A 14,476-nucleotide genomic window follows, 5' to 3' on the forward strand; every position below is an offset into this window, starting at 1 on the left:
CGACACTCAAGATTAACCTGGGTGGTGGCTGTGTGCGGAGGACTTGGGAATATGCGGCATGGTAGTAATGCCACTGAAAACGGTGCAGATTGCGAAGCAGAAAAAAAAAAAAGAAAAAAAGGGAAAGTCTCGCTCTTCCTTCCAAAACACTGTGCATCATTCTGACATGGACAAGGTACTGTGTAACAGTATATATGACACCAAATTCACAGTTGTTCTCATCACAGCCTCCCCGTGTGCAGGCAGTCAGTTTGTGCTGAATGCCCCCCATCCCAGTTGTTCCGCAGGAGGATACGTGTGTGTGTGTGTGTGTGTGATGTGTTATCCATGTGTGTGTGTGTGCGATGTGTTATCCATGTGTGTGTGTGTGTGTGTTATCCATGTATGTGTGTGTGTGTGTGATGTGTTATCCATGTGTGTGTGTGTGTGTGTGATGTGTCATCCATGTGTGTGTGTGTGTGTGTGTGTGTGATGTGTTATCCATGTATGTGTGTGTGTGTGTGTGTGTGTGTGATGTGTTATCCATGTGTGTGTGTGTGTGATGTGTTATCCGTGTGTGTGTGAGTGTGTGTGTGTGTGTGTGATGTGTTATCCATGTGTGTGTGTGTGTGTGTGTTGTGTTATCCATGTGTGTGTGTGCGTGTGTGTGTGTGATGTGTCATCCATGTGTGTGTGTGTGATGTGTTATCCATGTGTGTGTGTGAGTGTGTGATGTGTCATCCATATGTGTGTGTGTGTGTGTGATGTGTTATCCATGTGTGTGTGTGTGTGATGTGTCATCCATGTGTGTGTGCGTGTGTGAGTGTGTGTGAGTGTGTGTGTGATGTGTTATCCATGTGTGTGTGTGTGTGAGAGTGTGTGTGTGATGTGTTATCCATGTGTGTGTGTGTGTGATGTGTCATCCATGTGTGTGTGTGTGTGTGTGATGTGTTATCCATGTGTGTGTGTGAGTGTCTGATGTGTCATCCGTGTGTGTGTGTGTGTGTGTGTGATGTGTTATTCATGTGTGTGTGTGTGTGTGTGTGATGTGTTATCCATGTGTGTGTGTGTGTGTGTGATGTGTTATCCATGTGTGTGTGTGATGTGTCATCCATGCATGTGTGTGTGTTTGTGTGATGTGTTATCCATGTGTGTGTGTGTGTGTGTGTGTGTGTGATGTGTTATCCATGTGTGTGTGATGTGTTATCCATGCGTGTGCATGATGTGTCATCCATGTGTGTGTGTGTATGTGTGTGTGATGTGTTATCCATGTGTGTGTATATGTGTGTGTGTGATGTGTCATCCATGTGTGTGTGTGTGTGTGTGTGTGTGTGATGTGTTATCCATGTGTGTGTGTGTGTGTGATGTGTTATCCATGTGTGTGTGTGTGAGAGAGAGAGAGAGACAGAGAATGTGTGTGTGAGATGCATCATATATATGTGTATGTGTGTGTGATGAGTCAAATATGTGTGAATGTGCATGTTTGTGAGTGAGTGCCTGTGTGTGATGCGCCGTGCATGTGTGTGTGAGAGAGTATGAGCACCTGAGAGCGAGAGAGAGAGAGAGAGAGTGTGTGTGTGTGTGTGTGTGTGTGTGTGTGCTTTATCCCAGGAAGTCAGGGGACCCTCCGGAGGTGACAGGGAAGACGGTGTCCAGGTTCAAGTCCGAGGAACGGTGGGCGTGACTGCTGGAGGACCCGGAGCTGGTGCTCAGCGTCTCGTTGCTGCCGTGGAACAGGTCTGCACACACACACACACACACACACACACAGCATATGGGATCTGATTTGATACGTTTCGCAGGCTGGCATAATTATGTACACATTCACACTCACACACAGACACAGACAAACTGTGGCAAACAATAATCGACTTTACGCAACTTATGAGGTTTGTATAATTATGTATGCACGCAAACACACACACAAACTGTGACAAGCAATGATCAACTGTCCTTAAATCGTGTAGGCAGATGCAAGTGCTTATGGCTCACTTCTAACACACACACGCCCACAAACACACACACACAAACACATCCACACACACACACACACAAACACATCCACACACACAGTGGAAGAGAAAGAGGGTGGGGGTCAGTGGAAAATGAACGAAGAAAAAAGATGCATGCAAAACGACATCCCTCCATCGAAACACACATCACTCAACTCAACCAGCACATGAATGTAGTGTAAAAAATCAGCAGTGAATAGTCACCAAAAAAAAATATGTATATTATATGGCCCCCAATTCTGAAGTACAGAAAAAGACAACAGAAAAAAAATGTATATATAAATATATCTAAATAGATAGATAGAGAGAGACAGGGAGAGAGAGAGACAGACAGACAGACAGAGAGACAAGAGAGACAGAGATTCTGGGAATACACCTGAATAATCCTGCAATTTAGTACAAAGCTGAAACTCAGAAGGTCAACGCGAGTACATATGTGCTCAAGCATGTGAGCATACAATTACATGTGCAATGTGTGTGTGAGTGTGTCTGTGTGTCTGTGTATTTGTGTGTGTCTGTGTGTCTGTGTGTGCATGTGTGTGTGTGTATGTCTGTCTGTCTGTCTGTCCATTCAAGAGAATAGATACCAATCATATTAACATGGTAGTTACAAAAACAAAAACAAAACACACACACACACACAAAAAAAAACACCCATCAGAACATTAAAATAAATGCTAGACTGTTGAGCTGATAAATTCAACAACGCACATACGGCATACCCACAAACTCTCTCGGCCAAACAAACATCCATGCATTGAAAAAAACAACAAAAAAACACCATTTTTGAAAAGAACTTCTGCTCACATGCAAACCCACACAGTCAGCCTGTAACCATAAACCATTCACCAACAAGAGAGGCAAGGCCTTCAAGACTCACTTGTGATACACTTTTTTTTTTTAAATCTAATCGTTAAAACGTGTTCTGTATTTGTTATTATAAAGCTTCGCGTTAAAAAAAAAAAAAGAGAAAAAAAAGTCCTAACCAGATTCGAATTAAGTCCGCTAGCATTAATTACAGAGTAATTTCCCTTTTTTACTATCTGCACCAAAACGTTTGCACAATAAAGAAAACTTCCATGCTTAGCAAAAGAAGTTCCTGTTTGAACAAAAAATGATAATAATGACTGCTCTTGTTGTTGGGTCAGAATATCAGATCAAAGTGCCATGTTTAGAGAATACAAAAAATATAAATATAACAGTAAATGCAGTTTGCATATAATTAGGCTTCATTTTTTATTTTTTTGTGCCCATCCCAGAGGTGCAATATTGTTTTAAACAAGATGACTGGAAAGAACTGACTTTTTCCTATTTTTATGCCTAATTCGGTGTTAACTGACAAAGTATTTGCAGAGAAAATGTCAATGTTAAACCGGGTTAAAACATAGACTCACTTTGTTTACACAAGTGAGTCAAAAAGGACGTGAAAACACCTTTAACCCCATGACCGATGAAACCTGGTAAAGTGAGACCAACGTTGCAAAAGTTTGGCAAAAGGCATTTCCTACATTTCTGTGTGTGCTTATCGATGGTGTTCTTTTTGTTCTTGTTGCTTACAGCCCAGCGTACTGTGCACGTGGCCATATCAGGACTGTCAAACTATACAAATGCTCACCCGCGACAACACAAAACTGTCACATCTAAAAAAAAAAACCAAAAAAACAAACAAACAAAAACCCACCCTAATGGCAGCTGTCTGCTGGTGTGGCATGATTAATTTTACCAAACAAAAGCTTTGCGGTCCCAAAGAGGAAGTTTCAGTTTCAGTTTCAGTAGCTCAGGGAGGCGTCACTGCGTTCGGACTAATCCATATACGCTACACCACATCTGCCAAGCAGATGCCTGACCAGCAGCGTAACCCAACGCGCTTAGTCAGGCCTTGAGAAAAAAATAATAACAATAAATAAAAAAAATAAAATAAAAGAAATAAGTAAATAAATAAATATATAATAGATAAATACATAAAAGAGAACTACTACTACTAATAATAATTTTTATAAGGCGCAAAAACTTAATGAAGTCAACTATAAGCGTACAAAAATAAAAATAAAAATAAATAGATAAATAAATATATATAATTAAATAAAATAGACTAAATAAATAAATAAAATTACAATAAGACAACGATGATGATAAATAAGCAAATAAATGTAAAAACATGCAGACACACATTCACACACATATGCATAACAGATATTCCAAAGAGGAAGAAAAGTAGAACTAAAGAGAGGTGACTGTCATCCCCACCTGTAACCTCAGCCTTACACCACAGTCAATCAATCAGTCAACAGCCCTTCACTGATGAACAAGCTGAGCACTAGTGGTCAAGATGTTAAACAGTTGGTAGAAATGTTGTTTTCAGAAGCTTCTTATCCAAAGTCAGGAAATTGTTGAAATGAAATGAAAAAGATTTACCTGACATGGAGCGACAGAAAAAGAAACAAGAGAGGCATGGCCTTCAAGACTCACTTGTGATAAATTAAGTCCCCTTGCATTAATTACAGAGTAATTTCCCTTTTTTACTATGTGCACCAAAACATTTGCAAAATAAATAAAAATTCCACACTTAGCAAAAGAAGTTCCTGCTTGAACAAAAAATGATAATAATGACTCCTCTTGTTGTTGTGTCAGAATAAGAGGTCAAAGTGCCAAGTTAAGAGAATACAAAAAATATAACAGTAAATGCAGTTTGCACATAATTAGGCTTCTTTTTTAAATTTTTTTGTGCCCATCCCAGGGGTGCAATATTGTTTTAAACAAGATGACTGGAAAGAACTGAATTTTTCCTATTTTTATGCCAAATTTGGTGTCAACTGACAAAGTATTCGCAGAGAAAATGTCAATGTTAAAGTTTACCACGGACAAACAGACACACAGACACACGGACACACAGACAACCGAACACCGGGTTAAAACATAGACTCACTTTGTTTACACAAGTGAGTCAAAAAAACAAAGAGAAAAAAAACAACTAAAGCCATGACGCTGGGAAATACAGCTTTCTCAAAACAACAACCTTACCAAAACTAAAGATATTTCTCTTGTATGTAAAATGCAATTCAATACAACAACAACAGTAAAAATCAACAAACTTTCATTCTTCAAAACGTCAAGCAGATTTCATAACAACAACAACAACAATCAAAACTTTCAATCTTTGAAAAATGTCAAGCAGATCTCATTAAAGGAACAACAACAATCAAAACTTTCAATCTTCAAAACGTCAAGCAGATTTCATAACAACAACAACAACAACAACAATCAAAACTTTCAATCTTCAAAAAACGTCAAGCAGATTTCACAACAACAACAACAGCAACAACAATCAAAACATTCAATCTTCAAAACACCAAGCAGATTTCATAACAACAACAACAATAACAATCAAAACTTTCAATCTTCAAAACGTCAAGCAGATTTCATAACAACAACAACAGCAACAACAATCAAAACTTTCAATCTTCAAAACGTCAAGCAGATTTCATAACAACAACAACAATAACAATCAAAACTTTCAATCTTCAAGAAACGTCAAGCAGATCTCATTAAAGGAACAACAATAATCAAAACTTTCAAACTTAAAAAAACAACAACAACCGTCAAGCAGAAGATCTCTCCTCCTGCCTCAAACAATCAATCAACCGTGAACAAAACAAACAAAAAAAAAGAGATGAACTGCAGCAACAAGAAAACTTCTTTCTGGCCCAGGAGAGAGAGGCAGCAGGAGGCTGAGGTGGGAGATGGGGGCGTGGGGTGGGGTGGGGGGGGGGTGAACTGAACTGCCGGAGAATGGGGGTGGGGGAGGGCGAGGAGGAGGGATGGAGATACCTGCGGTGAGATACTGTCCAAAGTTATACCCTTCCTCCTCCTCCTCTTCTTCCTCGTCCTCCTCAGCGCTACTGCCCGCCGATATGTAGGACACGTTGATGTTTTGCTCCTTGCGGCACACCGACACTCCGTGACTCCTCTTTCGCACTGTGGGCGATGCGCGCGCGGTCACCGGCGGTCACAGTTCACCATGAAGTATGTACAGTAGTCTTCAACTTAACGTCACAACTTTCCACTTTAACTAGTGATATCAGACGCTAATAAAAAAAAAATATAAAAAAATTATTCACTTTAACTAGTGATATCAGACACTAATAAAAAAAATTATTCTCTTTAACTAGTGATATCAGACGCCAATAAAAAAAATTTTTTTGATCAAACAAATAATTTCTTTCCACTTTAGTGATATCAGACTGGTTTCAACAACAACAAAAAAGAGGGTGAGGGTGTGTGGGAAGTGGGAGAGTTCATCATCAAGTAGTCGTCTTCAATCCTAATTTCTTTCCACTGACAATGATATCAAATATATATATATATATATATATATATATATATATATATATATATATATATATATATATATATATATATATATATAGAGAGAGAGAGAGAGAGAGAGAGAGAGAGAAAAGAGGAGGGGGGGTGGGGTAGGGGAGGGAGAGAGATCATCATCAAGTAGTCATCTTCAATCTTAATTTCTCTCCACTTGTCTGTCTGAGAGTGCATGCCTGAAATCTGACAGAATGACACAGGAAACGAATGATGAGCGCCCAATGAATGACAGCTGTCTGTTGGCTCTACCCAGGTAGGCAGCCTGTTATGCAAATGACCCCAAAGTTTGTCAAGCCCTCAGAGCTTGGTCTCCCACCGAGGACAGACGCAATATAAGTATCCATATCATTCGTTCAAGATCACTCTTGAAACCCCCAATCCCATCCGTAATTTTCCAGTTGACATATAGTGTATTTCTCATTTTTACATCTAATCAGCAACATTAGACAGCATTGTGACAGGTTCAACTCAACGCATGGGGCAATCTGGTCAAAGGGAAAGAACTCTTGAAAAGGCTCCATTCTTAACAACAGGTCTGGTCATCTCAGGAATCGCCTCCCCTTGACGAGTTCCTCACTGGGCACCTATGCTGCTGGTGTGAATCTTTCACAGCAAAAGACTTACCTTGTTGTGCTTGATAAAAAGAGTTACTGTGCAAGTCTTTGGTGAGTGTGTTTAAATCACAAGAGCTATTTACTCATTTATCTATTCATTTATTCTTTTCTTTTTTTTTCATTTATCAATCCATTTATCTTCTTTTTAATATATCTGATTTGGTATGTACACATCAAATCAGTCTACTGACACCAATGAGCATAAGATATATCAAACGAGCTTATACAGTGTAAATCCATTCAACCCTAGGAATGCGAGATGAACCTGGCCTGTGGGAGTCTGGGGAGATAATTGTTCCCCCTCAGTGTTTGTCAGTTATCTTTCTTGACTTATTATTTCTTTTGCCTTTTCATTTTTTGACAAAAAAAAAAAAAAAGAAAAAAAAAAAAGAATCTGACATTGTTTCTTTTTTTCTTCTTCTTTTCTTCTTTTTTAGATTAAAAGAAAACAAACAACAAAAAAAAACAGATACATACATACCCTATGTCATGAGAATTTGTAAACATTGCTTCTTTTGACATTATAAAAAGATTGTAAGAAATAGACAGAGACACACAGACAGACACAGAGAGTGACAGGTTTTCAATTGGTACATAAATATATATCAATACTATGTATCCATGTCTGCACAAGCTTCAGGACTATGTAAGTGTTGTTATTATTATCATTATTATCAACACTCGGCTAATATCACAGATTGACATAAGTTTACGTTTGGGCCAACAGCAAAGTGAGAGCTGTATTATCAATGGTTTCTCCAGTCAATGGGAAACCATTTACAGCTTAGTCTCTTGTGAAGGACTATGACTCTCAAACTAGGAGGCAAAATTGCACTGGCTCTTAGTGCTGCAGCCTTGTGGGCTAGTTGGCCTTTGGGAACCATCCCAACATAGACTGTCCTAAAACCCTCTTGGCCGAGAGAGTGGGGATGTATTTGGGCAAGACACTCTCCACTATAATCAAATTCTAGCCCAAATAGTCGGAACAGCAGTTGCCTCCTCTGCTGTTCTGATGGTCATAGTCGGACACGACTATATATATATATATATATATATATATATATATATATATATATTTATTATCATCATAATTATTATCATTATCAATATTATGGCATTGTGTCTCAATATGTGTTATGCCTAATCTACAAACACAAGATGATAAATGCTGACAATGATAATAAATGTAAGCACAACCAATACCTTTGTCTGAATCATAAAGTTCGAAGGTTTGAACTGACTTCATAAGTACAAATGATGACGATGGCAATGATGACAGGAAAACCAAAAGCGACAAAGATGAAAACAATTTTATAAGGGAAAAAGAAACATCAATCACACAACTCTCAACATTACTTCAAAGGTACTGGGTACTCACACTTGCCCATGCAAGCACTATGGCGATACACACATGCATTCACTTTGGGCTGTACAAACATGGTCTCTCCCTCACACACACATGCACACATTCATACTCACACAAGCACACTGGAATATCAAAACACAGTTTCAGTGCACTCACATGTTTTGACATGTCAAGGCAACACATACGCACATAATAAACCATCACCGTCACACAGGAGCTCACACATGCATACTTGTATGTTTTGACAGGAAACAAAAAATCTGACCAGAGACACGTAATTAAAAGAAGTTGTTTTTTTAGCACATGTCTAGCAGAGAATTTCTGTACCTGTACATAGACAACAAAAAAATCAGTCCTGAGTCTTGAAGTTTTGAGATTGGTTGCACATACGAACAAAACAAATAACATATGCATACAAATTTTTATCAGTGTCACACACACACAAAAACACACGCACGTATATTACATCCCTTACCTTCAATATCAGAACCCTCTCTCTCTCTCTCTCTCTCTCTCTCTCTCATGCATGCGTACAACACATACGCGCGAATAGACAGCACCACACACAAACACAAAGACACACACACACAACAACACACACACAGACACACCACCCACCCACACTCACACACACAAATACACACAGACACAACAACACACACCCACCCGCCCACCCACCCCCACACACACCCCCATCAAAGAACTCACCATCCAGACGGGTGGAGGCGGGCCCGCTCTCACCCAGGGGAGACGATGCCTCCACCATGGCCTCGGCCAGAGAGTTACGCAGCTTGTCGTCCTCCTCTTCGCTGCCCAGCGGCTGTCGTGCGATGTTGGACTCGGCCCAGCCGCACATCACGTCGCTCAGGTTGGGCGACTGGTCAAAGCTGCCTGCAATTTGGAAAAAAGTTCCGTTTCAGTTTTCCAGTTTCTCCACACCAAAACAGTGTATGACTGCTGTGTGGCAGAGGTAAAAACAGTCGTCATACATGTAAAAAGACCACTTGTGGGTACATACCAGTGAACATAGGAGTTGCAGCCCACGAACACAGAAGAAGTAGTTCCAGTTGTTGTTTGTTTATTTATAGTCTGTTCATCTATGATAATGATATCAGACTGATCAGTTCCAGTTTCTCCCCCCTGAAAACCAAGTACGACTGCCTTCACGGCAGGGGTAGCAACAGTCGTCATACGTATGTAGAAACCCACTCATGTATATGAGGGAACGTGCAAAGAAGTTTTAGTTTCTCAAGGAGACATCACTGCATTCGGACAAATCCATATACATCTCACACCTAATCAGCAGCATAACCCAACACACTAGTTAATCAAGGCCTTCAGTGCATGCGTATATATATTTGTAATCCTGACGTTCACTTCATCGTCGATGGTCGCATTTTGTGACAGTGTGCTGCCAAGGTATGTGAACTGCTCCACCGCAAAGCGCAACCTTTGGTAGACTCTATGCAAATGTCTGGAACAGAAGAGGCATTGGTCTTGAGGCCAAGCTAAAGGTCTACAGAGCAGTAGTTCTCCCCACACTAATGTACACCTGCGTAACTTGGACAGTGTACCAACGACACACCAAGAAGCTGAACCACGTCTACACAACATGCCTCAGGAAGCTACTGAACATCCAGTGGCAAGACAGGACCCCAGACACGGAGGTGCTTACAAAAACCACCCTTCTCAGCATCTTCACCATCCTGATGCAGTCCCAGCTTCGCTGGGCTGGACATGTGGTGCGCATGCCAGACCACCGGCAGCGTTATCACTCTGTAGAACACCAGCTGCCATACTGAAGTGGTTAGCATCACGGACTGATGACTGGGCGACCGAGGGTTCGATCCCCGTCACTCTCACACACATGCAAAATCACAAGCCAGTAAGCAACTCATCCTCATCCCCCACCTCCACCAAATCCCCAGAAAATACCCCCCCCCCCCTTTTTTTTTTCCAACATAAAAAGAAAAAACAACAACAAAAAAACCTGACTGCTTCACAATTATTCATACATCATTACATGCATATAAACCTTGATCAAGAAAGTGTTCTGATTCATTTTTCCCACACAAGATTTAGAGCGCTGTTCAAATACATCTATCATTATAATCATCATCATTCAATTGTGGCAGGTCAACTTCCTTTGCGTTAGCTGTGCTTGACTATGTGTGTATACATATGTATGTATACATAACTACATGCATATATATATGAATGTGTATTGTGTGTGCGAGTGTTTATGTAAGTTTGTGCCTGCCTATGTGTGCGTATGTGTTAGGGTAGCTGTCAGATACACATGTATGTTAAAATGTATGTATGCAGTGTGTGTGTGTGTGTGTGTGTGTGTGTGTGTGTGTAGTCACATTTTGGTGTGTGTATGTAACATAGATGTAATGTTTTATGTTAACAATAGCGTTTTTGTAAAGCACCTAGAGCAGATTTATTATGACCTAGACAAACACAGCCCATGCGCCACTGACCTGCCTCGATCAGCAGGGCCCCGGCGGACCGCCCCGGGGAGGGCATGTGGTCTGAGTTGGAGGATCGGCGATAGGCAGGCCGTGCCACAGGCATGGCCATGGGACTGGAGCGAGTGGGCTGAAGGCTGCAATGGGAACATTTCCACACTCAGACACACATGCAACATTTTACGCATATAGCCATCTAAGAAGAATCCAAGCATTCGAAACCAAGTGCTTGAGGAGACTACTACACATCTCCTACAAGGAGCACAAGACCAATGACTATGTGCGGAACCTGGTCAGCAACCTTGTTGGGCCCCAAGAACCACTGCTGGCGACTGTCAAACGACGGAAGATGGCATGGTTTGGTCACGTCATACGACATAACACCCTCTCCAAAACCATCCTGCAAGGGACTGTAGAGGGAGGGTGCAGACGGGGGCGGCAGAAAAAAAGCTGGTCTGACAACGTCAAGGAATGGACCAAAATGACGATGCCAGATCTCCTCACGACAGCTGCCAACAGAACGGCGTGGCGAGCTATGACATCTTCCTCATGTCCCCCCAACGACCCCAGCGGTCGAGGGAATGAGTGAGAGTGAGTGAGCCATCTAAGCAGCCATACTCCGTTTTCAGGGGTGTGCATGCTGGGTATGTGTTCTTGTTTCCACAACCCATCGAACACTGACATGGATTACAGGAATATTTAATATGTGTGTTTGATCTTTTGCGTGCGCAAACACACGAAGGGGGTTCAGACACTAGCAGGTCTGCACACATGTTGTTGACCTGGGAGATCGGAAAAATCTCCACCCTTCACCTACCCGGCACCATTCCAGAGATTCGAACCCAGGACCCTCAGACTGAAAGTCCAACCCTTTGACCATTTGGCTATTATACCTATTACATTCAATCTAACATACTGTACTGTAGGCACACAGAGGGGAAGCAGTACACTAAGGGAGGTCACTCCTACTCTCCATTTCTCCGCAGTGCTAAGTACTTGCTCCGGATGCGTAAAGATCAAATACACATATTAAATATTCCTGTAATCCATGTCAGTGTTCAGAGTACAAAACTGAAACCTATCTTTTAAATATATCAGATACAAAACACAGACAAGCTTTAACGAAACTCAGAATAAGCGCGCATGACCTAAAGATTGAGAAAGGTAGATATTTAAATATTCCACAAGAAGACAGATTGTGCAACAAGTGTAACATCCTGGAAGACGAAATCCATCTTCTTGATCATTGTATTAAATATAAAACCTTAAGGCAACAATTTTTAAAAGATATTAAAAATTCGAATAACACAGGAAATATTCCCAGTCAGGTGATGCTAACAGATGATGAATATATACAAACAAGATTAGGAAAATTTGTTTATGAATGCTGCTGCAATTTACTGCATTAACTGATTGATTAATTGTGTGTTTTTCATTCATTCATTTATTTACCATTGCACTTGTGTCTTATAAACCTTACGGTTTCATGACAATAAAATCTATTCTATTCTACTGTGACCCACAGGCACAGACCTACAGCAGGAGTCTGATTCCCGATCCTGAGCAAGTACTTAGCACTGCGGAGAAATGGAGAGTAGGTGTGACCTCCCTTAGTGTACTGCCTCCCTTCAGTGTGCCTATGCAGTGCTCTCTTTTGACGGCACTTGAAAACGCAACAAATGAGGCACAGAATATTTTTCACCCCCTCAGCCCCCTCCCCCATTTTTTCGTCCACTGCACTGAGAAGCTTTGCTGCAAAAGACGATGGCTTGCCTGTACCTACACGCCTTGCATCAATCTATGTGCATACACAGAGAAAAATCGGTTTTGTTGAAAATCATCTATAGTATAGTCAGTTTCAAATTCCTAGCGGTGAAGACATCCATCACATTATTGAAGATGCACTTTCATCAGGACAGGACTTTGAGTAAGATTTTCTTGCAGTCCTCTTCATCTACAACTGCAGTGTATTGTGAAATGTTACCAAAAAAATAAAAAAATAACAAGAGAGGCAAAGCCTTCAAGACTCACTTATGATAAATTAAGTCCCCTAGCATTAATTACAGAGTAATTTCCCTTTTTTACTATGTGCACCAAAACGTTTGCAAAATAAATAAAAATTCCATGCTCATCAAAAGAAGTTCCTGTTTGAACAAAAAATGATAATAATGACTCCTCTTGTTGTTGTGTCAGAATAAGAGGTCAAAGTGCCAAGTTTAGAGAATACAAAAAATATAAATATAACAGTAAATGCAGTTTACATATAATTAGGCTTCTTTTTTTATTTTTTTTTTGTGCCCATCCCAGAGGTGCAATATGGTTTTAAACAAGATGACTGGAAAGAACTGACTTTTTCCTATTTTTATGCCAAATTTGGTGTCAACTGACAAAGTATTCGCAGAGAAAATGTCAATGTTAAAGTTTACCACGGACAAACAGACACACAGACACACGGACACACACACACACACACACACACACACACACACAGACAGCCGAACACCGGGTTAAAACATAGACTCACTTTGTTTACACAAGTGAGTCAAAAAACATACCGTTTAAACCAAAAAAATCCCCCAGAAATCTTACGTGAGGCTCTCCAAGTCACACTGGTCGGTCAGGATGTCCATGGTGGAGGGGACAGCACTCTCGGGGCTCTGGGAGAGGAGGGAGGGGGAGGAGGGCTGGAGGATGGTGGTGTGGTTCTGGTACGTCTTGAAGGAGAACTGGGGGCCCATCCACAGGCGCCGGTGGGGGCCCGTGTGCGTGATGATCTCCACCTGTTCCGCACAGTGCAGGCTCAAATCTTCTCGTTCTTTCACTTCTTCTTTTTTCTCCCTTTCCTTTGTTTGTGGGCTGCTATCGCTCCCACCTTCACCTGCCTGCACGGACTACGTGCATAACTGTTTATAACCTGTCCGTTAAGGCACGAATAATCTGTTCATGTTCTAAAGTGAAAATAAATACTTTAACTAGATGTATTAAAGTCACCAGTATGTGTTGTAACAGGGAGGATGAGGTAGGGTGGTGGTGGTGGTGGTGAGAAGGACATTATTGTTTTTTGGGGGAGAGTGGGGGGTGGGGGTGGGGGGGGGCGGGGGGGGGGTTGTTTTTGTTGGGGAATGTTCACTTTCCTGTAACCCACCAAATGCTGACATGGATTACTTTACCTGTAACATAATATTCATGTTTCCGTAACCCATCGAATGCTGACATAGATTACGTTATCTCTAACGTAATTGTCATGTCACCATAACCCACCAAATTCTGACATGATTTGCTTTATCTTTAACATAATGTTCATGTTTCTGTAACCCACTGAATACCAACATGGATCACATTATCTTTAATGTGTGTATTTGATCATCAATATGTGTTTATGCATGAAACGGAATTAAGGCACTAGCAGGTCTACTTATGTGTTGACCTGTGATATCGAAATTAACTCCACCATTGACTCACAAGGCTCTGATATTGGGATCAATCCCAGGACCATCGGGTTTGAAGTCCATCGTTTTAACCACACAGCTACTGTGCACCTCGTCTCCTTCAATGACCAAGTTCACAGTTCACATTCTACAAAGGATCGAACAAGTGATGTACCAAAACATAGTCACTATAATGCAATGTGTAATGTGTGGTGTGTCTTAGTTG

The 14,476-nt window shown here is 41.0% G+C and overlaps 1 protein-coding gene across 1 annotated transcript in view; it reads right to left on the reverse strand.

Annotated features, from left to right (window-relative positions):
* Positions 1-1,337: 1,337 nt before the first annotated feature.
* LOC143288198 (BCAS3 microtubule associated cell migration factor-like) overlaps positions 1,338-14,476 on the reverse strand; it is a 48,508-nt gene continuing 35,369 nt past the window's right edge. The window contains exons 18-21 of the mRNA XM_076596523.1: positions 13,412-13,602; positions 10,835-10,959; positions 9,060-9,242; positions 1,338-1,718 (exon numbers count right to left, since the gene is read on the reverse strand). Coding sequence (XP_076452638.1) covers positions 1,582-1,718; positions 9,060-9,242; positions 10,835-10,959; positions 13,412-13,602 — 636 coding nt within the window. The 3' untranslated portion in view covers positions 1,338-1,581. The remainder of the gene's footprint in view (positions 1,719-9,059; positions 9,243-10,834; positions 10,960-13,411; positions 13,603-14,476) is intronic.

Source organism: Babylonia areolata, chromosome 12 (assembly GCF_041734735.1).
Source record: "Babylonia areolata isolate BAREFJ2019XMU chromosome 12, ASM4173473v1, whole genome shotgun sequence".
Classification (NCBI taxonomy): domain Eukaryota; kingdom Metazoa; phylum Mollusca; class Gastropoda; order Neogastropoda; family Buccinidae; genus Babylonia; species Babylonia areolata.